This window comes from Aspergillus foveolatus (assembly GCF_047715535.1).
Source record: "Aspergillus foveolatus strain CBS 279.81 unplaced genomic scaffold BDW70scaffold_33, whole genome shotgun sequence".
In the NCBI taxonomy this organism is placed as follows: Eukaryota; Fungi; Ascomycota; class Eurotiomycetes; order Eurotiales; family Aspergillaceae; genus Aspergillus; species Aspergillus foveolatus.
The window spans coordinates 138,383-160,266 of record NW_027396097.1 but is presented as its reverse complement, the minus strand read 5'-3'; the positions used below and the strand labels follow the sequence as shown (position 1 = coordinate 160,266).

The window sequence follows — 21,884 nt, the reverse complement described above, 5'->3', positions numbered from 1 at the left end:
GCATAATTGCTTATCGATAAAACTATCGTACGCTAACCATTCCTGGTTAGTCCCGCCCTGACCGGCCCGGTCAATTCTTATGCAAACCAAAGGAGCAGTTCCAGCTTAACGACATCGGAGTCAAACACGAGTTGAGGCGGGGCGGGTAAAATGGGGTCTCCAAATATTGTCGGCTGTCCCCGAATCTCTATTACTTAAAAGGTTGAAATCTGTGCGCTCTTGACACATCTCTCTTCTGACTTCTGCAGTACAATTGCACCACAGCGCGATCCCAAAATGACTACCCCCCGCCGACCTCCCCCTGCATATACAGCTCCCAAGGACTCGACCGTTCATGGCACAACGCAGGTCTACAGAAACATCTCCGAAACCGCATCAGACCCCGCCAAACGGGAGCTCGAGAAGTCTTTCACCATTCGACCTTGCTCAGGTCAGGCTTGGATAGTGCCCGCTGGGCACATCTGCCGTCTAACGACGCCGAACGGACCTCAAGTCGGCGACCTCAACATCTGGAATGCCAACAACCCGCGGGAGCGACTATGGGCAGCGCGCACGCGTCAGATCCATGCCTCTCACGTCTCTGTAGGGGACCGACTCTGGTCGAATTTGCCATACCTGCGCCCCCTCGTGACAATCACCGGAGATTCACTCGCTGGCGGGCAGCTACATGAGGTACTGGATATTGACGGGAAGCGAAAAGAGGGCAAGGGCTTCGGCACTTCGCAGTGGGGAGGACGTGTCCACGATTTGTTGGGGACAAGGTGTGACCCGTACGTCAACCTTTTGATGGGTGGGGAGTCTTTTGACTTCCATTGTCACTCGAACCTTACTCGTGCGGTCACGCCGTACGGATTGACCGAACTGGACGTGCATGATGTTCTCAATGTCTTCCAGGTGACCGGGTTGGATGAAGAGGGGAGGTACTTTATGGAGACATCGCCAGCGAAGCCAGGCGAATATTTTGAGTTCTTTGCTGAGGTTGATGTTCTTTGCGCCTTGTCTGCGTGCCCAGGAGGTATGCTAATATCACTTTGCTTCCTATTATTTACCTCACTAATACTTGTTTTGATAGGTGACCTCTCGAATTGGGGTTGGGATGACAAGGAAGATATGGGGGCTACCACCCGTCCCTTGGGGGTGGAAGTTTTTAAGATCACCGAGGCCAAAGCTTTGGAAGGATGGAAGGAGCCCCAGAGCCCTAATTACACCGGAATTCATGGCATGAAAATGCCCACACGCGAAAATGATGGAGCTGGCTTTGTCGGCCTGTAATGGCTCAGGCAGAAGTCAAATTCGTGTGCTGCGCTGACTGTGAAGTCTCACTACTAGGAAGCTAAACTTTTAACGATTGATGTAAACACGCCAAAAACATCTACTGACTTGAATCGTTGGCATCTATAGTTGTAGCATTCCAGTCCTTGAATCTACACCTTGAGCCACCAATTGCTTCCCTACTTCTTAACATACTTTCCGTCAGTCCCATCCAACTGCGCCTCCAGCACCGCCCCAACCCCGTTCTTCACACTCTCCACAGCCTCTGGCAACAACCTCCCCAACTCGCCCACACTCCCCGCAACACCGGCCCAAATATACCCACCTGATGCAGCCCGCGCAATCCCAGCATAATCTGGCGTGGGTGCAAAGCTGATATTGAGCTCCTCATTCGTCGCCTTGGACCCGTCCCCATTTGGGTGCACAAGCAACATGCTCCGTCTCGGCGCATTCCACCCTTTATTGTTCAGTACAATCGTCAACACGGGGATATTGTAGCGCCTTGCAATCCAGTATACCGAGCCCGGGACGGAGAAGAGATACGTCCCATCGCCGACAATCTGGCAGACAAATTTGCCCTTGTTGCCTCCACCGGCTTGTGCATCTGTGGCTAGCTTTATACCTAATGCGGCACCGCCCGACCAGCCTAGCCCTCCGCCGCCGCAGTTAATCCAGCTGTTGGGTAGTGTAGCGGCGATTTGGTCTGCGACAATGGGCGTGAGGGTTACGGATTCTATGGCCCAGATTGTGTCAAGGGGTAGGGTCTTGCGGATTTCAGAGAGGAGGTACGAGGCGTTAAGGGCTGCGTCGGGCCCACCCGCTGGTGTGACTGCCAGCTCGTTGATGGCTTGGCGGGTTTTGCGGAATGCTTCCTCGCGGCGTTGGCCGAGGACATTGTTTGCGTCGGAGGTAATGAATTGTTTGAGCTCTGTGTTAGACTCGACATATGCGTTTACCTGCTCGAATGCGGTGGCGGACTCGGCGCGGAAGGTTGCCATGGCAGGGATATAGAAGACGGGCATCTGCTGCTTGAGCGGGTCGACGTCGACGTGGATGATCTTTGCCGAGTTTGAGGGACTGCACTGAGTCGGGATCCAGGGGACGTCACAGTCTGCGACGAGGATAAAGTCCGCTGTCTTGATGGCTTCGTGGATCCCGAAGCGCATCCCCAGGGATGCTGGATTGTCAGCAGGAAAACACATATCACTACCACCCGTATCTAGCACCCGAATGCCTTTGTATGTGTCTGCAAGCTTGACAAGCTGCTCCACACCCCGCGCAGTACGCCCTGAGTATCCAACAATGACCAACGGCTGCTTCGCAGATGCAAGTTCCTGCGCAATAAGCTCCACCCCCTCAGCAGGGAGCGCCGGCGGCGCAACACCTCTCCACCCGTACGGACTAACAGCATATGGCTCGATTTCCTCCTCCATGACCTCTCGTGCACCAACAAGATACACCGGACCCTGTGGGTCACTTGTCGCGAACTTCAAAGCGCGATGCACCATCTGCTTGATATTCTTTCCAGAGCGAATATCCGCGCTGTAGCGGCAATACTGCGATACGATCTGCTTTTGGTCGGGCACATCCTGGATCCAGTGGATGTATTCTGTTCGGGAGCCGCGCATCTCGCCTTCAATCGTGAAGGGGGAGAGGCCAGCGAAGATCAGAACGGGTGCGCGCCCGCACGAGGCATTGTGGATTGCGGCACCGAGGCCTTGTGTGCCAACGTCGACATGCACAATGACGCATTGCGGCTTTCCCGTTAAGCGTGCATAGCCATCTGCCATGGAGAGGGCCACCATCTATTCGCTGTTGTGTTAGTAGGGTCATCAATTGCTGCAGAGGGGAAAGGCGGCCGCGATGTGATTGGGAAGTACCTCGTTAGGACAGGTGACAATCTTCGGAAATTCATTTGGCTTCTCCTTCTGGCCCTTCACCATGGCCTCGAGGATGGATGGGTGATCGGAGCCAAGGTTAACGAAGCAATGGGTGACGCCAGCCTAAACGGTTGCGTGATTAGTACTTCTTGAGGTACAACATTTGTAGTTAAGCGTACCTCCCAGAGCGCTTCGAAGAAGGCAAACGAAGCTGTGTAGACCCTAATGTAGTGTCAGCACAGTCTGTCGAACTCCAGTTGGGGGCACTAAATATCCGCACATTGTGATACAGTTGGAGTCAAGGCCAGAGTGAATGTGGAGGAAAAGGCCTAGAGTCTCGGGCGAGCGAGACGCGCTTTATAGAGGAGCCACGAACACCAACATCGGCAACATCTCCGACCAAGAGAAGACCAGGACCGAAGAAGGACCCGTTTAACAGAAAGCTTGAGGACTCGCACCAATTCCGCTGCGGGGTAGATCTCCACACAGTGTTTATGGCAGGCCCGAGGATAAATGTTTTCGGGATATCGGAGACTACATGACAAAACTCTATAGAGACTGGGGCATACACGGGAGCCATGAGAGTATATGACTGGGCAGAGTACTTAGATCAAGCAACCTTCCCAACGCCATTGAGCGTCAAGTACACATCCGTTCCCCACCCCCACAGAGTCTGAACGGCAATACTACCTCCAAAGTACTCCGCATAGGCGCGACTCAACGGCAGGCCATATCCAAGGCCAGCAATGCTGCTCAGCTGGCCACTATTGGAAGAAATCGTGTTTAGCGCGTCTATCCCACCTGATTCGCCCATATCCAGGTCAGAGAACGTGGTGAAGCTGTATGACCAAATCTGGGGCAAGACGTCCGGCGATATGCCGCCGCCGCGGTCTCGAATTCGAAGGGTTATGCTTTGCGAGGATGGAGTGGAGAATTTGATGGACTCGTTTGCGTCTGCAGTGCCGACAACTGTATCGACGTGGAAACCGACGTCGCTGTCGGATTGAGCGCCTGTGTCTAGGGCGTCTGATGGTTTACCGTTGGTGCCTGGCTCATGTGATTGTAAATGGTTGCCAGGCACATCTGGTGCGGCGGCGATTGTCACTTCGATCGGCTCCTGCTCGTTTCCACTCTCGATGACGGCTCTGAATGCATTCTTCAATAGCTCGGTGAGGATGTATTCCACATGCACAGGGACATGCGCGAAAGTCGCGTCCGGTTGTCCGTGAATCTCCAGCCGTGGACGCACCCCATATTTCAGCTCGCAGATTTCTCCAACGAATTCCTCGCACGACCGTACAATACGAGCCGGTTGTAAAGCGGTATCGATTACCCCGATATAGTTTGACGGCTGCGCATCCTTCCGCGGCTGCTCTCGTCCTTCAGTTGATCCCTCCCCAGCAGGCCGCGACGCGAAATGAAGCGCCAGATGCTGCTCTGCTATTAACCGCGTGCCGATCCGCGCACGCAAATGTGTATCCAGGAACCGCGTCACCTCAGCGGGATCGATGTACTTACGACATTCGAGAAAGCCGCGTGCTAGGATGGGGATCGTGTTGGAATGCGTGTGGACGAGGTCTGCTAGTACCTCAGCGAATTGATTCTCTTCCTCCAGCGTCGTGACCTGCCGCTTTTGCCAAGGGAGTAGAGTTGACAGCGAATGAACGTAGTTGCCGTAAATCTTGGAGACATGCGGGTTCGCGACGACAATAAACGGGAGGTTTCGAAGAGCTTCGATACGGGAAGCTAGTCGGGCTGGGAGAAGAGAGAGGGTGAAGTTGGCGGAGGCAAGGAGGGCTTCTTTTGATAGTGGCGGACGGCCGTATCTAGGAAGACATCATCAGACCGCGCTTTCAATGGGTATCTCGCCGCTTTCCTCACTTCAATAAATCAGCTAGAGTCAGAGGTCGACGCCGGCTAGCAGCAAGACGAGCGACCTCATCATTCGCCCGGGGTGTAAGATTTTGCGTGGTGGTGGTTGTGGTGGTGAGTTTGGGATGACTGGATGTCGCAAAAAGATGTGCTCCTACCATCCGACTACGGTAGCGAAGGGCGCTTCTCCGAAGGTCACGACCTATAGACAGTGTCTGAAATGGGATCGTTGCCGCCATAGCAAGCACAAGCCATGCTGGGTTTTAGATCGAGAGCAGCTCCGGAAAGCTCGTGAAATCCGTTTGTCGCCCGCGGTGAGGACGGACTCACGTGCCGGCGCTCAGTGCGGAATGATTATCCACTCGACACGAATGTTTCTCAGCAACATTCCAACCTACGTTTTTTCAATCTGAGATCATGCGCCGTTCTCATTATTCTCCACCACGAAGACGATGTTTTGATGCCTTAGCCTCCCTAGGATACTCTAGCGGCGCTTGGGAACATAACCTTAGCCTCCAGCTCCAGCTAGTATCTGTGTTTACCTATCACGGCTAGAACGTCCTAGATAAGATAACCCAATGGCGCGATAGCGGGGATTTAATGTGATAGCATTTATGTAGCAGAGAGGGGCAGCGATTACATTACAATCAACAGATCAACGTTACTCGCCATTTCCTTCATCTCAGGTACCAAGTGCTTTCAACTGATCGCATCGCGATTCAGTGATCGGCACCTCGATAAACAGACGCTTCAACATTGCATAAACACTATTCTCGATGAATTCCGTGTATTCTCTTGTCATAAAGCATAAAAGTCAGATCCGTAACTCAAACATTAGCTCAGTGATGGTTCGAAACAGCTCAGATGGCAGCGTCTTTGCTCTATTGCTCAGAGTCCATGAAGAGCGCTAGACCCCCGGTCACTGAGTCTTAACCTCCCCGTCCTGCTCAACATGAATGTGTTCGCTTGATTCGAAGACTGAGGCGAGGTCGTCGGGGTATTCGACGCTAAGTAGATATGTCAGCCGGAAGTTGCTCTAGAGACAGAACGACAACAAGGAGCTGACTCACGTGAAACCCTTGATTAGGGTGTACTCGTGCTTGATGGTTCCTCCCTTCTCCTTTGCAGCCTCCTTGGCTCTGTCGTGCAACAAGCAGGGTTAGCGAATGCTTTTGATAACGAGGCGGAAGGGAGGCTCACTTGTGAAGCTCCTCGATAGGGGAGTCTTTCTTCAAGGTAACCTAGGATAGGGAGGTTAGTGTTGAGCCTGGTGGACGAGTGGACAACAGAGTGACGAACGTTGTAGAGAGGCATCGTAATTATTGAGTTGTGGGATGAGTGGTCAGGGAGCAGCGTTCGAGAGATATTCTAGTGAGAGCAAGTGCTAGATGAGGCTGGAGAGTGGTGGATCGTAGATTGTTAATAGGGTCCTTCAGCCGAAGGTGGGGAGACCGGGCTTATATGTATGTCTTTCCCGGGGAGGGGTGACTCAAGTGGTAATTTCCCTCATTATTAACCGTGAAGATAAGGTGAAACACCAAGTTTACTGCCACTGATAAAGCGTGGCTATGGCCATAAGTAGTTGTTGCCTACTCTATCTATGTGGTATCTGGGATGTTCTTATGCCTGATGTAATGATAATAATTCTGCCTGACTCCATCTACGAGATAGGAGAAGACCATGGAACCAGGTTATAGATCAGACAGGTTTCAAGGATGCTGCTATAATGTTTATATTATTTCCCCTCTAACCGATTGTATAGCAAGCGCAAATATCAAAATGACGACTGCCAACGCCTGCCAGGACTGTATCGGTGTCGTGATCACCCTTGCCGCTCGAGGCTCCCCTGCAGCAGCAGATGACGTACGAGCGGGCGCTGCAAGCAAAGCAAATGCGGGACACACACGTGACTATTGAACAAGCATACGTGTAAAATGACGGCGATTGTATGGTCAAATACCCTTTCCGAGGCTACACTTAATGCAGAACTGTCTCTGACCAAAATTTTGCGTTTATGATATACGGATCAATTAGACAGCAGACAATCTCGTGAACCTTGATTTTCCGAGATAAGAAAGAGGTCCAGGGCCAGCAGTCTAGTGGAATGATAATGAATAGAACGCAAAGAGTAGCAGAAGAGCACCTGGAATAACCAGGCAGTACAGCCCAGTCGCTACGCACTTTGACCACGGCCTTGCCGCTTGTGGGTTTCATTGTCTTGGGCTTGTGCAACTACAATGCTGCGGTCCCTGTGCTCTATCAAGGTACCTGGTTCATACCCAGTCCACGCAACATGGCCTCGCTGCCCCGGCTGCCCACGCCTATCATCTTTGCGCGTGGATTTTGCATAGTAGAATGAGCATCTACTCGACTGGCCCGCTGGCGCAATTCACTAACATAGTGTGGCGTCACGTACGCCCGCTGTACATATTATCTTGGGCGTGGTGCTGCCACAAGCGACAATGTCAGAAGCAGCGGCCTTATCTACTGCTGTTTTACTGCGCGCAACCTTCTTGCCGGGTATCGGTACTCGGCTATTACACCTCGGGCCATGAGAATGGCTGCACATAGTACTGACTTGCAGTCATACTGAGACGAGGATCAGGCATTGGACGACGGGGCGGTTGGTACAGCAGATGTTTGAAAGCCGTTGCGCTGAAGTGCGCTGCTTGCAGAGCCGCCTCGTTGGCATACCCAAGCGCTCATGGTCGGCGAGATGGCCAGAACCGTTGCTGATGCCATCTTCTGCAGAGCGTGGGTGGATAGTCGATGAGGAGCAGTTGGCCGACAAGAGTCAGATATCAAGCGGTCTGGACTGTTATCATTGCCGGATTGGAAGGGGTTGTTTTATGCGCCGTAATGCCCGTTAATATCACTCAGACAGGTCCTTGAAGCTGCTGCTGCTGCTGTTCGTCTGCATTTTAGAGCAATTGATCACATGGTTTCCCACAGGCCAGACAAAAACCTAGCACAATGGCACGATAGACAATATAATGTCAGCGACGGACGCGGGGAGGGATCAATCTACCAAGATTCGGTGATGTACAAGTTTTTTTTGGGCGTTGAGGCAGGCGATCATCGTGAATTCTTTGTGCTTAGACTCTTCCAAAGCAGCAATGTTGACGCGGCGACGCCATGGCGCTTCCCCAGAATTTGGAAGCGCCTTTCATATTAACCTGTAGTGTCTTTCATTATCTTCGAGAGATAGCAAGAGTTTGGCTCCAGCAGGACCATATAATATGAAGGAGGTCGAGAGGTTGATTTTGAAGGAGGTGAGAGGTCTCTCTGACAACCTCCGAGGTCGTCCTCCGCCGAAAGGAAAGTCAGATGACTGAATCCAGGAGATAAGGTCCGGCAGTACTGAGGATTCCGATGCCGGCGGTAGCCATATCTATCCTTATCTATGCGTGGCGGGGTTAGCTCGGGGTAATTTCATTTCACGTATTTTTTGCAGGTAGGTAACGTGAAGCCTCCCTGACTATCAATGACAAGCCTGCACTGTTTTCAGGCAGTTAAGTAGAGAACATATAGTATATAGATGCATCTGCTGCTTAGATTCGCTCAGATATGGTGCAGATGTTCCTATTTATTCACTGGTACTGGAAGACTAAGGGAATCTCGGTCTAGAATACGCATACGCCGAAACAAAAGAAGCTCGTCCAACCACCCACTGGTTCTTTACTAGACTACGCCCTTCGACGATCCAAGTGACATGTTCATGAAAAGGGCGACGAACCAAAGCTCGCCGTGCCGACTCCAATTAGATAACGGAAACTGTTCAAGGAGTCTCGTCATTCTTCTTTCAGAACCACCTTTGCTACTGCGCTACGCGATGCCCGATTTAAAGATGGCGGTCAACCGCGGTGTCCCTCTTAAACATTCCGTCGGAACCGATCCACCCAAGGCCGAAAACGAAAAAGATCGTGACTCAACTTGGCCTTTGACAAGTGCTGCTGTCACTACTACTTGAGCATAATTGTACCTAAACACCATTTGGGGCTAAGTGAGATCTGGAGACAAGCTCTGTCCCATCACCGCTACATTAGCTCGGCCTTCACATTGAGATCTGATCGAGAGCATTGCGATGTCTCCGCCGGCAGCTTTGGACATGGATACCAACGGCATTGGCGCTCCTAAGCCGTTGACTGTTGATGGAATTGCTGCTGTGAGGGCGAAAAGCGCCCCAATGCCTGCTGGGGTTGCTCCTGCTACCAGCAGTGATATGTTCAAGAGTCCGGTGAGCCCGCAGTGCTTGCAGCTGCCTATAGAATCTGGGGCTGACTTGTGGATACGACAGGCCTGTTACACCAAACCAAAGGCGAAGAGATGGGACAGTATGTTATTAGGCCATTGGTTTTGGTTTTTCGTTGCTGATGAAATGCGCCCCAGATTTCTTCACCCTTGAAGCCAAGTCACGAAAGACCTCGACATTAAAAGGAGCGGCGAAGTTTTTGAAAAACCCAGGTAAGAGAAGTCCTAGACCGCGTCGCATACGCTTCGGGCCTAACGTTATTTCATTGAAGGCCTTATTTCCTTGGGTGGCGGGCTGCCCTCCCCAGAATACTTCCCGTTCGAAGAACTCTCTTTCAAAGTGCCTACCCCGCCTGGCTTCTCCCCCGAAGCAACGCGACAGTCCGGCACTACTTTGGTCGCCGGAAAACATGATATTCGTGAGGGCAAGAGCCTGTACGATCTTGAGGTTTCTCTGAACTACGGGCAGTCAACTGGATCCCCTCAGCTGCTCAGATTCGTGACGGAACATACCGAGGTGCGTTGGGAAACGGTACTTACGTCGTACAGGGAAAGTGCTAATATGAGCAGCTCATTCATAACCCCCCATACTCTGACTGGCAATGCGCTTTGACTGCCGGAAGTACCTATGCCTGGGATACAGCTCTCCGGTTGTTCTGTGAAAGGGGGGATTACCTTCTGATGGAAGAGTATACTTTCTCTAGCGCCCAAGAAACCGCCCTTCCCCAAGGAGTCAACGTTGCCCCAGTTAAAATGGACGAACAAGGACTTCTGCCTGGAGACCTGGATGATGTCCTTAGCAATTGGGATGAGAAAGCCCGCGGTGCTCGGAAGCCTTTCGTTCTCTACACCATCCCGACCGGTCAGAACCCCACAGGCGCTACGCAATCCGCAGAACGACGAAAGGAGATCTACAAAGTCGCTCAGAAGCACGACATTTATATCATTGAGGACGAGCCATACTACTTCTTGCAAATGCAGCCATACACAGGAGCCGACAGTGCGCCGGTGCCGCCTCCTGCAAACCACGAAGAATTTGTCAAGTCCCTTATTCCTTCATATCTGAGCATTGATGTCGATGGCCGTGTCCTTCGTGTTGAGTCATTCTCCAAAGTTCTGGCCCCCGGCTCACGTACCGGCTGGGTCGTCGGCTCTGAGCAGGTCATTGAACGCTTTCTTCGAAACACCGAAGTCTCCGCCCAGCATCCGAGCGGTATCTCCCAGCTGATGCTCTTCAAGCTGTTGGACGAGCACTGGGGACACCTCGGGTACTTCGATTGGCTTATCAACCTACGCATGCAATACACCAACCGCAGAAATATTATGGTTCAGGCATGCGAGAAGCATCTTCCTCAAGAGATTGCTAGCTGGATTGCCCCTGCAGCGGGCATGTTCGTAAGTTCATATCCTTGCCGCACTTCAATTGAGAACAATACTAAGATGTCGCTACAGCACTGGATTCAAGTGGACTGGAAGAAGCACCCTGAACTCACATCTGGCAAGACTCGCGACTCCATCGAAGAGGCTCTTTTCCATGCCGCTATCAACAATGGCGTCCTTGTGTCGCGTGGAAGCTGGTTCAAGGCCGCTGGAGCAAGCGAAGACAAGCTTTTCTTCCGTGCTACATTCGCGGCTGCCAGTGAGGAGAATATCACAGAGGCGATCAAGAGATTTGGTGATGCGCTCCGGGTTGAGTTCAAGCTATAGACATTTATACAGGTTTCGATATGCGCGTCCGAACTACACATGCTTTCAAATTAATATATAGATCGCAAGCTAGTAGGTACTGGTACTAATGGGATGGATTTTCCTCCTTGGACTAGTTGGCAATGTTCTCGACTATCTGGGCACCTACTCTGTATAGCGTGGTAGTCTCTGTGCAAGATGTCTTGTACCATGGTCATGTTTTATGATATATTGTTGCCTAAGATTCGAGATAGTACTCTCCTATCCATGGCCCTTAAAAAGTTCTATAGTTCTCCCAGCACAGTTACAATTGACTGTTGGCTGTTGATCTTCCTTCTGGGTCGTGGCTTATTGTGGTCTCAGCTCTACCGGGCGCTAAATTAGTGCGGTGTAAGGGATTCTTGGCAGGATTCCGTCCTTCAACCTGCCACTGACCAGCCATGGAGCTGGCTTGTCTTATACTCTTACCTTGTTCCAGTCCTGGAAAACTCAGTGGTATGCACTGCAGCAATTGATATCAGAAGATAAAAGGAGAATGCCGTGAACAATTGCCCGGGCAGAGCTAAATGTCATCAGAACACCGGTATTGAGATCGAAACCCGATTATACCCTGTGGCCGGTAGATGGTTGGCATTAAAATCCAAAGCAATAAAACGTGGCCTTGACGACTGTTTATTTTGAGAATCTGAGAGTTCAATTGTTCTCACGGCAAGGTAGAGTGGCGCCGTTAGTGGGCTTGGGCATACGAAGCATCACCGTCAGGTTTGAAAGCTCTAGCATCCCAAGAGTCGAAAGCTTCGTTGCATTGGCCGGCGAGCTCTCGGCCTAGTGGACTATTTTGAATTCCATCAAAGGCCCAGTTGAGTTGCACTCAGGTTTCCTTCAAAGCGTGGAAAGAGGGCTGCAGCGTTCAGCCCGACTCTTCTTGCTCTCGAACTGCCAGCGTCAATCTCTCCAAATCATCAAAGTCAGGTATAGGGTACATTTCATAACACCGCCATGGAAGCTCCTCGTACCTCACATTTTCTGGACCCAACGTCCGCCGTGGCCGCAATCACGAAGCACAAAGCAGAGGCCATTCGGCTAGCACGAGAGCAAGGTGCTGCCGTCCGTGAGATGTGTCGCCGGGCGAAGACAGAGACGCCCCCGTATGAGTTCGAAGAGCTCATTGGTAAGGGAGCCTACGGTCGTGTGTACAAAGGCCACCAGCTTCCGTCTCGAGAAGTCGTTGCTATCAAAGTTCTTGATATCGACTCATTAGATTATAAATCGGTGCGCGATTTCAAGGATGAGTCGATTAAAGATTTCATACATGAAACGAAGGTGATGAAACAGGTCAAGGATGCCGGGGCGAAGAATATCAATGAAATCATCGAGGCGGTGTCTATTCATTCACAGCTCTGGTTGGTTTGCGAGTATTGCCCAGGTGGTAGTGTTAGGACTTTGGTAGGTTGCTCAAACTTGGACTTGTGAACTGTTGCTGAACGTTCAGATGCGAGCAACTGGTGATCGACTCGAGGAGAGGTTTGCTATCCCGGTAGCTCGTGAGCTAGCTGCTGGATTACGTGCTATACATGATGCGGGCATCATCCATAGAGATATCAAAGGTATAAACGCTATGTTACAAGATTTGCTGTAAATTCTTGCTAACTCAGATACCAGCTGCCAATGTCCTTATTCATGAAGAAGGAAGACTACAAATATGTGACTTTGGTGTTGCAGGTATTCTCCAGTCACAAATGGATAAACGATCGACCTGGATCGGTACACCCCACTGGATGCCTCCAGAAATGTTTACCGCCAAGCAGGATCATCAGTACAGTAGCGAGGTACGTACATTGATACTCGTCATATACTGTCACTGACATTCTCAGGTTGACGTTTGGGCATACGGTTGTACACTGTTCGAACTTGCTACAGGAAACCCACCAAACGCTAATCTTCGAGAAAGGATGCAGATTGGTAGACAGTTGAACAGAAAAACACCACAACTAGCAGATGGCGGTGAATACCCTGAAGGTTTGAGAGATCTAGTAGCATATGCTTTGAACTCAGATCCTGTTACCCGACCATCAATGGCGGATATCTTATTACACCCCTATATTGCGAATTCCGAGGAAGAGTACCCAACATCATCCCTGAGCGAGCTCGTCCGCATATACTACCAATGGTCCCAGCGCGGGGGCCAACGCATTTCTCTATTTCATCCCGGCGGAGCTGCAGCAGCGGAAGTGCCTGATGTTGAGTCAGATATTGATGAGGATTGGAATTTCAGCACGACAGATGACTTTGAGAGAAGATTCTCCGTTATTGACCTTGATCAATTGGCGGCTTCACTAGCTGAGCTAGAACAGGAGATCAAGGACACGACCGGTCAGCCCCAGCACGAACCGGCCAACGAGCCGGCAGAGACTGAGATGACAGAGCAAGACAAAGCCAATTTTGACGAAAGAGTGCGCCGAGGTGCTGCAGCCATGGAAGGCCTCTTTGACGAAGAAAAGCCCAGCTACAAATACGAGACGAAAAACGACTTTGTGCCTATTGAGCAAAAGGCCCCTGTATCTGATCTTCCTCTTCGCACCGACACAGACCGCTCCTCGGTCACATCGACATTCATCGATATTGACATTCCCTCCTTTGATTCTTCCCACTATGCCGCTGGCGCCACAACAGCCCAGCCATTCCAACTTGCTGATGCAGATACCATTCGCGCTAACAGATCTAGCGGACGAAACCGCAGCTTTAACGAAGGCCGGTCACGGTCCTCGAGTAGTGAAGTGCGAAGCAGCGTGGATATACAAGAAACTTTTCAACCTCGCACCGGGCCACGGCCACCCACCATGGACTGGAAATTCCCATCCTTCATGACGGCCCCCACGGAAGAGCCAGAGTCAGAGTCCGTTCCGGAGGTTGACTCGGGTGCAGAGGCTGGGCCTGAATCCGAGCCTGAACGTATTGCGCGCGACACTCTAACGCAGCCCCTGACATTCGCCCCGGCCGAAAAACGAGCTACAATGGAGTGGACGTTCCCGGTGATGACCACATCCGCGGATGATGACCACGTTAGCCCTCGAAACAGTTCTTCCGCAGAAGAAGACGGGGAACCCAGCCGCCATGACACGCTCAAGGCTAGCGATGCAAGGTCTAGCAATATCGGTGAACCGGGCGACAGTAATAGGGACATCTCTCGCCCGTCGACATCTGCATCGGTTCAGTCAAATGTTTCTACAAGCTCAGATACAGACTACGACCCCTTTCGCTTCGATCGCCCTCCCTCGCCCCCGGAAGGTACCCCACAATCCAAGCAGCAGCAACAGTTCCTAAACAACGAGTACCCCGAACTCCTCACATCCGTTGGATACAACCGCTACTCACGCTCTTCGATAATAGAAGGCCCAGGTCCAGACGAGGAAGAAGACACAACACCCGTCTGGCAAAATAACATCACCACCACTGCGCCCCCTGCATATCCCCAAACATCAATGCCAATACAGATGCAAATGTCCTACTCGGAGCCCTTCCCCACCGCCATCCCCCACAAAGATCAACGTATGCGCGCCTTTCCCGGAATCGGAGTCGCACCTACGAGCACAGACTCCGAATCAAGACATGGAACCAGCTTCGAGCCCCTCCACACAGCACGCTACAACCCTACCACTTTACACATCCCTTCCTCAATAGAGGGAATGTCCCCTATCAAATTTCCGGACCTCGTCCCACCGCGCCTTGAAGTTCTGATGGATGGCGCTGGAGAAGCTGCAACGACTGCGGAGTTGAACCGGTTGCTGGGGGACTTCCTAGATGCGATGTCTGCGACGGGATCGGCATTGTCCAGGACCAAGGTCAGTATTGGTGGCAGTGCGGGAGTAAGTGTGAACGAAGGTGAAGGTGGAAGTGAGAGTGGCAATTGGTCGACGGATGAGGCGTCTGATCAGGGTCTTGAGAGATAGAGTTGTATTTGATTGCTTGAGGTCAGTATAGATGGACCAAAATGTATATACCCTCTGCATCACCGTTGATTTTTGCAAGAGGTCTTTCAAAAGGTACTTACAGCTTAAATCAATTCTAGCACTGGAATATCTGTGATGTTGTACTAGTAATAAACAAACCGATAAATTATTCAACTAATCAACTAATACAAATAAAATATCAATGACCATGTTTGTCGTAAGTCAGGGCCAGACTGGGCGCGTTCTACAATCCGCTTGGAAATATATCTTCCTAGCACACCTTTAGAACCACACTTGCACACCCCCATAATATAAACTAGATGAAATGCTTAGTCTTTTTAACTCTTAGATAACAAAGCAGCGTTGTATTCATTGATTGTTCTGCAGGCACTACTAATTTAACCAGGTAACTATCATTAAGCTAAATCCAATCTGCAATCCATCCACCAAACCAAACCAGATCAACCAATACACAACGGCAAAGCACAGTAGTGTAGTGTACTGCGCACTTGTGTATAAACGAAGCAACCCGCAAGAATAAAGGGCGATGAGGGCAAAATCTCCAGAAGACAGAGGAAACGAGGGGAAGGAGAACGAGACGCCCAAGACACCAAACATCAAAAAGGGCCAGGATCATAGCGGCCAAGACGAAATAAGGCAAAGGAATCAAAAGTGGACATAGATATAAGTGACTGGAGTCTAAACATCGCGGACACGAGTCTGTTTCTTCGCGGTTCCAATGTGAGTGTTGTGTACCTTCGTGGCGAATTTGAGACTAGTCAAAGTCTCGGAGAGATGGGCTTGTAATGGGCTGACCATTACAAACATGAGGGTCTTCGAATTCCCACCCAGCGAGAATTGGAGTAGATATGTCAACTGTAGTTATGTTAGAATGGACGACGGTAGTTAGTAGAAAGGAGCGTACCTTGCTGTTTCGGTATGGGATATGGCCATCTTTCTTGCCCTGTCCCAAAGCTGCAATTACATCCCCCAGGCAGCTTAAACTGCGGTTGATGTTTTGAGTTTCCTTTAGTCGGTCTCCTGTTGCACCACTGTGGCTTAATCTCTCAGAACCGGCCAAGTCTACCAAGTTCAAGGTTCCTTCACTGCGTTCGCCGGTGATATAGTTTTCTCCGATCAATTTGAGAATGAAGATTGAGTGGGAGCGGGAGGAGCGTTCGTTCGCCTTCGTAGCCGCTACTGATCGGTTGGCTGCCGCTCTTTTGAGAAGGGATTCGACCATCTCTGGCGATTCGAGTTGCACGGTGGTGGCGTCCGTGATGGTCGTCTTACCCCTCTGCATGTCGTGTCGGATCTCAAGCTTCTTCTTGTCCAACTCCTCGGCTTTACCCAAAAGGTCGTTCAAATTTTCATTGTAAACTTCCACAAAGTTGCCTTCCATTGTGTATCTCCAACCCTTTTCCTCGAGACTCGTGGCTGTCTCGTAAATTTGATGTACTGCCCTTGGAATCATGCCGTCTAGCGAGGACATTGTGTGAGTCTTGCCGCTACCAGTCTGACCGTAGCAGAAGATACAAACATTGTACCCATCGAGGGCACTTTGCACAAGCTGGCTGATTTCGTCGAAAACGTCGCTGTTTTGAGCTGACGGCCCGAATACATGGTCAAAGGAGAAATTGTGGTTCTTCCTCGTCACGGTTCCAAAACTGCTCTTCTCCTCTGGTCCGATAATACTGATTTCTTTGGAGTCTTCACCCTCGTCCGGATATGTAAATTGAGCCGCATCCGATGCACCTTCGTTTCCTAACGTAGGTCGGACACGGCAGAATACGCGGATGTTGCCCTTGAGCTCCTGCACCTGATTGTGTAATTTGCGCCGGAGTGTTTCTTCCCTTCTGAGTTTCTCTTTGGCTGCATTGGTCTCCGCCATAGCATCCATCATTTGCTGGTTCAACCGTTCAAAAGCTTCAGATTGTTCTTCCCTTCCTGACTCTAGGAATTCGATCCTTGCCTTAAGCGCGCTAATGGTGGACTCCAATGTAACGCTGTTAGAAGCGGCGGTATCCAGGTTCTGTCTGAGGTTATTCGTGTTCTTTCGTTCCCGCTCGAGTTCGGCCCGCAGCGATTGGAGATCCTCCCGAGTTGCCGCGAGTTCTTTTATTGTCTTATCAAGTTCGATTTGCGATAGTTGGGCGTCGAGAGCAGTCTTTGAGTGAAGCTGGTTCAATTCCCGGACCCGCGCACATTTCTCGTCTTCCAACTCACGTTCAAATTGTCTTCTTAGCTCCTTAAGTTCGGATTCGTGTTGTGCCCTAAGGGTGTCTAAGCTCTTTTGGCTCTCATATCTCACGGATTCACATTCCGCGCGCTGTCGAGACATGAGCTCGTCTATTGCGATTTCATGATCCCGCTGGGCATTTTTCAGGGCATCCTCTGCCTCTGCGAGGCGTGATTTGCTGACATCCAGTTCCACCTTGAGGCGTATGTTCTGTTCCGTCTGTTCGCTCTTCGCTTCTTCAAGCTCACTAACTGTATCCAAACCGTATGAGCACTATTCTTGCCCAACCTAGTGATCGCCTACCTCTTGACTTGTAAACTTCGAGCGCCTCCTTGAGGCCTGAGCTCTCCTGCCCTTGTTGGCTAATGCGAGATACGAAAGTCTCAAAGAGACTCTCCAGATTCTGTTCCCGTTCATCTTGATCCCACTCGCCGCCTATAGAAATGTTAAAGGACTTGATCGTTGTTTCTCTCGTAAGGGATTCTGGGGACCGGTGCCGTTTTTTTCTCAGAAGGTAATTGGGTTGTTTTGGGGGGCTAGACGGGGAAATAGGTGCGGGTATGGGGACGGGTATTTTCGACGGGCTGAAACTGGGGTTTCTGTCATGTTTAAAAAACATGTTAGGACTCATATTTTCACCAGGGTACGGGTCCAAGCTCAAGACGTTCATGAAAGAGCACAGTGACTTTTCGCCATGAAAGGGCTTCAGGTAAGGCTGCAGCAGGGGAGACGGGTCTCGCCGTGCGGCGCGTCTCGCCTTCAGGGAATCAAAAGGGACATGCCATGGTGACGGCGCTGTGATAGGGGACACAGGTGAAAATATCAAGACGCGAGATGTGTGCATACCCTTACGTTTTCCAAGTCCTCCATAGCTGCGCTCCTCCTGATGAGTATCTAGGGATGTTGCCGGTCGTGGGAGGGCGTGTCCGTTCGGCCGCCGGGAGGTACTCATTGAGGTCTTGGGTCGGCCGCTGGTCGACGATGAAAGCGGCCCTCTGGGTCGCGAAGCGGTTGAAGCTGATCGGGTCAGGGTGGAGGAATTTGCGTACGAGTTGGCGCGGGTATGGGCTTTGGTAGCTCCATTGACGGACCGTGTTGCGGACGGCGGACCTGCGCCTATCCTTGTGCTTTCCGTAGTGCTCCTCGTACGGGCCAGTTCTTCTCCTGTCAGGTTATTGTCCTCGCGCGGAGTTGTTGGCTACTCACGAGGCACGGCAGTGGGTTTGTTCGCAATTGCGCCTGGCTGCGGCAGCCTTGAGCGAGCATTTGTCCCAGATGGGTTCATCTCTTTGAGTCCGGGGATGCGCGATCCCTGCATTCTCGATTGTACCTGGTCGATAGCATTAGGGGAGACCTGGTCTCGTGGTGCAATGACAGCAAGTACCGAACTGACATTCTCCATGATGGCCTCTTCACTGGCGACTGTGCGGTATGCGAATGATGTGAGGTCGAGGTTATGCAAGGACGACGATAAACAAATCAACGCAATGCAGCGCGTCAGCAGCCGAGCTGCGTGGTCAGTGAGTGGGGGAGCTATCTTTGAAGGCGGGTTGGTTTCAATTGACTGGCTGCATTATTATGGGTTGATTGTTGGTGAACCGCTTTAGGGAGTAGTTAGCTTCGGTTTCTCCAGCGACGAAGGCGGTAAACAAGCCCTGCTGACTCAGCCATGCATTGGCGGGGCAGAACTACACTATCCTGGGACTAGCGGTAACATTGTCACGACGTTTCAATATTCCCCGGTTATGCTTCTATATCGAGTCCAGCATTTGACAGATTTGTGCCTCATATTCTTGGGGAAAAGACATCTTGAGGTCTTCTTTAATTCCTATGAAATTATATTGAACATCGTTGACCTTTATCTGGTCCAGGTGGCGGTGCCAGACCGACATCAGCCTTGCCGGCCCCGGTAATTAACAACGGTGCTATTAATTGCTATCACCCTTGAGCTGGAGCAAGCCTCCTGGATTCAACCCTCTCCCCCATTTCAGTTTCTCTCCCTTTCTTTCTGCATTGGTTTTTTTGAGCCTTGTTTTGGTTCTTTGATACCCAGCACCATGTCTGGCCGTTTCGTGCGTTCATCCAAGTATCGTAAGTCTTGTCTCTCTCTCTCTCTCCTGTTGCCCGCAATCTGACAGGTAGCAGGCCACGTCTTCGGACGACCAACACGGAAGGTGCTTTTATATCCTTGAATACGATTAGAAGATTGAATAATGCTTACAATTGAACAGGAGCAATGCTATGATAACCTCCGTGTCTCTCGGAATGCCTGGGATACCAACCTTGTTAAGGTTCGTGACTGCCACCGCTCATCCGTTCGCCACTTTCGAGCCGCCTAACAAACCCAGGCCAATCCTAAATATCTGTCTGTGAACTGGGAAGCTGGTGGTGGAGGTGCTTTCGCCGTTATTCCCTTAGAAGAACGAGGCAAATTGCCCGAGCGGATACCCCTGTTTCGTGGTCACACCGCGGTCGTTTTGGATACGGACTGGTAAGCAGTGACAATACTACTCTTGTCGCAAGTTTCAGAATAAGCCAACATATATAGGAACCCTTTCAACGATGATTTGATCGCATCCGGTTCCGATGATGGCAGGGTATGGTTGTATAGTGTACTAATTAGTTTCGCGCCGGCCGGGCTAAATGTTCTGTAGGTCTTCCTGTGGCGGGTCCCTGAGGGGTTCACGCTATCCCCTGATGTAGACGCCGATGACATCCAAGATGTTGCGCCAGTTGGGAAGCTCAGTGGCCACCCGAAGTAAGTGTCGATGCATGAGCCCGTTTGCGATCAACAGTCTCACATCTGTCACAGGAAGGTCGGGCACGTGCTCTTCAACCCCGCGGCTGAAAACATCCTTGCGACGGCGTCCGGAGACTATACAGTGAAGATTTGGGATATTGAGGCTGGTGCATCCAAGTTGACATTGAACGTTGGCGACATTGTGCAGTCGCAGTCGTGGAGCGCAAATGGCTCGCTTCTTGTTACAACTTCTCGCGACAAGAAGCTGCGCGTCTGGGATGTGCGTCAAGAACGCCCTGCGCACGAAGGGCAAGGACATACAGGAGCAAAAAACAGTCGCTCAGTATGGCTGGGTGAACGCGACAGGTTCGCAACCACTGGCTTCTCCAAGATGAGTGACCGCCAGCTTGCGCTCTGGGATATCCGCTCCCCTCAACTGCCGATTGATGGTTTCAAGACACTTGACTCCATCTCCGGTGTATGTATGCCTTTCTGGGATGATGGCACCCAGTGCCTGTACTTGGCTGGCAGGGGTGACGGCAACATCCGATACTTTGAGCTGGAGAATGACAAGTTTGAGTACCTCTCGGAATATAAGTCCGCGGACCCCCAACGCGGTATCGCCTTTATGCCCAAGCGTGGTGTGAACATGCATGAGAATGAGGTTACCCGCGCCTTCAAGACCGTCAACGATACCTACATTGAGCCCATCTCTTTCATTGTTCCTCGTCGGGCCGAGACATTCCAGGACGACATCTATCCTCCTACCGTCGGCTTGAAGCCTGCCATGAGTGCCTCGGAGTGGTTTGGCGGCAAGGAAGCAATTCCCCCCAAAATCTCCATGGGCAGCCTTTACGACGGCCAGGGCTTGAAGGAGGTTACCGGTATTCAGGACAAGCCCACCTCTAACTTGGGCACTGAGTCCAAGCCTGAACCCAAGCCTGAACCAGAAGCGAAGCCCGCCCCGCAAGTGAAGGCCAGTGAGCCCGCTCTCGAAACGACTCCCGTGGTCAAGCCAGCACCCTCCATGAAAGAGCAGGGTGCCTCTATGGCTGCCATGATCAACAAGTTTGCAGACGATGAAGAAGCTGAACCCGCAGAGGAGTCCAGCTTTGATGAACCCTCGAAGCCAATCGAACGCGCTACCCGTTCCCCAGGCACATCCTCACCAACTGTCAAGGACAGCCCCTTCCTGCAGAAGGAAAATTCCGTTAAAACATCATCCCCAGTCTCGGTAAGCCACTCACCCACCAAACCTGAGTGAAACCCGCAAGATTCTAACCTTTCCGTCCAGGCCTCTCCCACCCCGGCCGAACGTTCCCAGTCTCCCGCTCAAAGCACCGTCAACGCTCAGCCCACATCGTCTCTCGCAAGCACCACCGGTTCTACCGCCGCCGGCGCCAGCTCTGTCCCCGCTGACGCCGTCCAGCGCGAAATCAGCGCCATCAAGGACCTCATCGCCGAACAAACAAAGACTATCGCGTCCCAGGCCCTGCAGGTGCAAAACCTCACCGCCGAGATCGAGTCTCTCAAGGCTAAGCTGGGCTAGCCTTGCGTCTGATACCTCGCTTTGGTATTGCGAATGGTATTGTTTCCGGTTCTTTGTACTTTACAATACTACTTACTATCTACATATATTTTGTCCACAAACTTACTGGTTTACCTGCTCACTTCCCACCTTTCTCGCTTGCTTTCCTTGCTATGTCCGTCCGTACTCCTTGCTTTGAATGATCTCTGACTTCGCGCCCTTGCGGATGGTCTAGCATAACCAACCAACCAGCCCGCATGGATCTTTCCTCGTCTTATTATGTCCAGATAGGAGAAGAGAAGCATCCGCAATCTCGGACCAGACTTTGCATCTTTATTCTGGGTTCTTCAATGTTAGTAGATATGATAGACGCCCTTTCTGACTTGAGTTGTCGCGTATCCACAATTCAGATATTTAGTTGACTCAGCCAGTTCATCCCTTGTTCAAATTTCGATGGCCTTTCAAG

At 51.3% G+C, this 21,884-nt stretch overlaps 7 protein-coding genes across 7 annotated transcripts; 4 read left to right on the top strand and 3 right to left on the bottom strand.

Annotated features, from left to right (window-relative positions):
* The first annotated feature begins 60 nt into the window (after positions 1–60).
* Positions 61–1,416, top strand: BDW70DRAFT_138604 (urea carboxylase-associated family protein). Its single transcript, XM_073737253.1, has 3 exons — positions 61–201; positions 249–1,015; positions 1,073–1,416. The coding sequence occupies exons 2-3, from the start codon at positions 277–279 to the stop codon at positions 1,270–1,272; spliced, it is 939 nt and encodes a 312-aa protein (XP_073594848.1). The 5' UTR covers positions 61–201; positions 249–276; the 3' UTR covers positions 1,273–1,416.
* Positions 1,417–1,451: 35 nt separating this feature from the next.
* BDW70DRAFT_169069 (uncharacterized protein) lies at positions 1,452–5,764 on the bottom strand (the record flags this gene model as incomplete). The annotated part of the gene is made up of 7 exons (XM_073742607.1): positions 5,034–5,764; positions 3,772–4,978; positions 3,611–3,631; positions 3,529–3,545; positions 3,332–3,374; positions 3,153–3,275; positions 1,452–3,077 (listed from the first exon to the last, which is right to left on the bottom strand). The coding sequence occupies exons 1-7, from the start codon at positions 5,261–5,263 to the stop codon at positions 1,452–1,454; spliced, it is 3,267 nt and encodes a 1,088-aa protein (XP_073594847.1). The 5' UTR covers positions 5,264–5,764.
* Positions 5,439–6,480, bottom strand: BDW70DRAFT_138601 (uncharacterized protein). The gene is made up of 4 exons (XM_073737252.1): positions 6,324–6,480; positions 6,225–6,265; positions 6,095–6,163; positions 5,439–6,031 (listed from the first exon to the last, which is right to left on the bottom strand). The coding sequence occupies exons 1-4, from the start codon at positions 6,336–6,338 to the stop codon at positions 5,944–5,946; spliced, it is 213 nt and encodes a 70-aa protein (XP_073594846.1). The 5' UTR covers positions 6,339–6,480; the 3' UTR covers positions 5,439–5,943.
* Positions 6,481–8,764: 2,284 nt separating this feature from the next.
* Positions 8,765–11,086, top strand: BDW70DRAFT_138599 (aminotransferase-like domain-containing protein). The gene is made up of 6 exons (XM_073737251.1): positions 8,765–9,261; positions 9,322–9,358; positions 9,414–9,488; positions 9,548–9,792; positions 9,846–10,670; positions 10,728–11,086. The coding sequence occupies exons 1-6, from the start codon at positions 9,109–9,111 to the stop codon at positions 10,980–10,982; spliced, it is 1,590 nt and encodes a 529-aa protein (XP_073594845.1). The 5' UTR covers positions 8,765–9,108; the 3' UTR covers positions 10,983–11,086.
* A 391-nt stretch (positions 11,087–11,477) lies between these two features.
* BDW70DRAFT_169067 (putative serine/threonine protein kinase) lies at positions 11,478–15,035 on the top strand. Its single transcript, XM_073742606.1, has 3 exons — positions 11,478–12,407; positions 12,617–12,790; positions 12,836–15,035. Exons 1-3 carry the CDS (start codon positions 11,961–11,963, stop codon positions 14,909–14,911), a joined length of 2,697 nt encoding a protein of 898 aa, XP_073594844.1. The 5' UTR covers positions 11,478–11,960; the 3' UTR covers positions 14,912–15,035.
* A 226-nt stretch (positions 15,036–15,261) lies between these two features.
* BDW70DRAFT_138596 (putative kinesin family protein (KlpA)) lies at positions 15,262–18,689 on the bottom strand. Its single transcript, XM_073737250.1, has 6 exons — positions 18,544–18,689; positions 18,357–18,480; positions 18,003–18,308; positions 17,454–17,585; positions 15,837–17,401; positions 15,262–15,787 (listed from the first exon to the last, which is right to left on the bottom strand). Exons 1-6 carry the CDS (start codon positions 18,550–18,552, stop codon positions 15,611–15,613), a joined length of 2,313 nt encoding a protein of 770 aa, XP_073594843.1. The 5' UTR covers positions 18,553–18,689; the 3' UTR covers positions 15,262–15,610.
* A 431-nt stretch (positions 18,690–19,120) lies between these two features.
* On the top strand, positions 19,121–21,871 carry BDW70DRAFT_138595 (coronin). The gene is made up of 8 exons (XM_073737249.1): positions 19,121–19,241; positions 19,296–19,324; positions 19,382–19,441; positions 19,499–19,641; positions 19,699–19,747; positions 19,805–19,908; positions 19,963–21,124; positions 21,185–21,871. The coding sequence occupies exons 1-8, from the start codon at positions 19,208–19,210 to the stop codon at positions 21,437–21,439; spliced, it is 1,836 nt and encodes a 611-aa protein (XP_073594842.1). The 5' UTR covers positions 19,121–19,207; the 3' UTR covers positions 21,440–21,871.
* Positions 21,872–21,884: the final 13 nt, after the last annotated feature.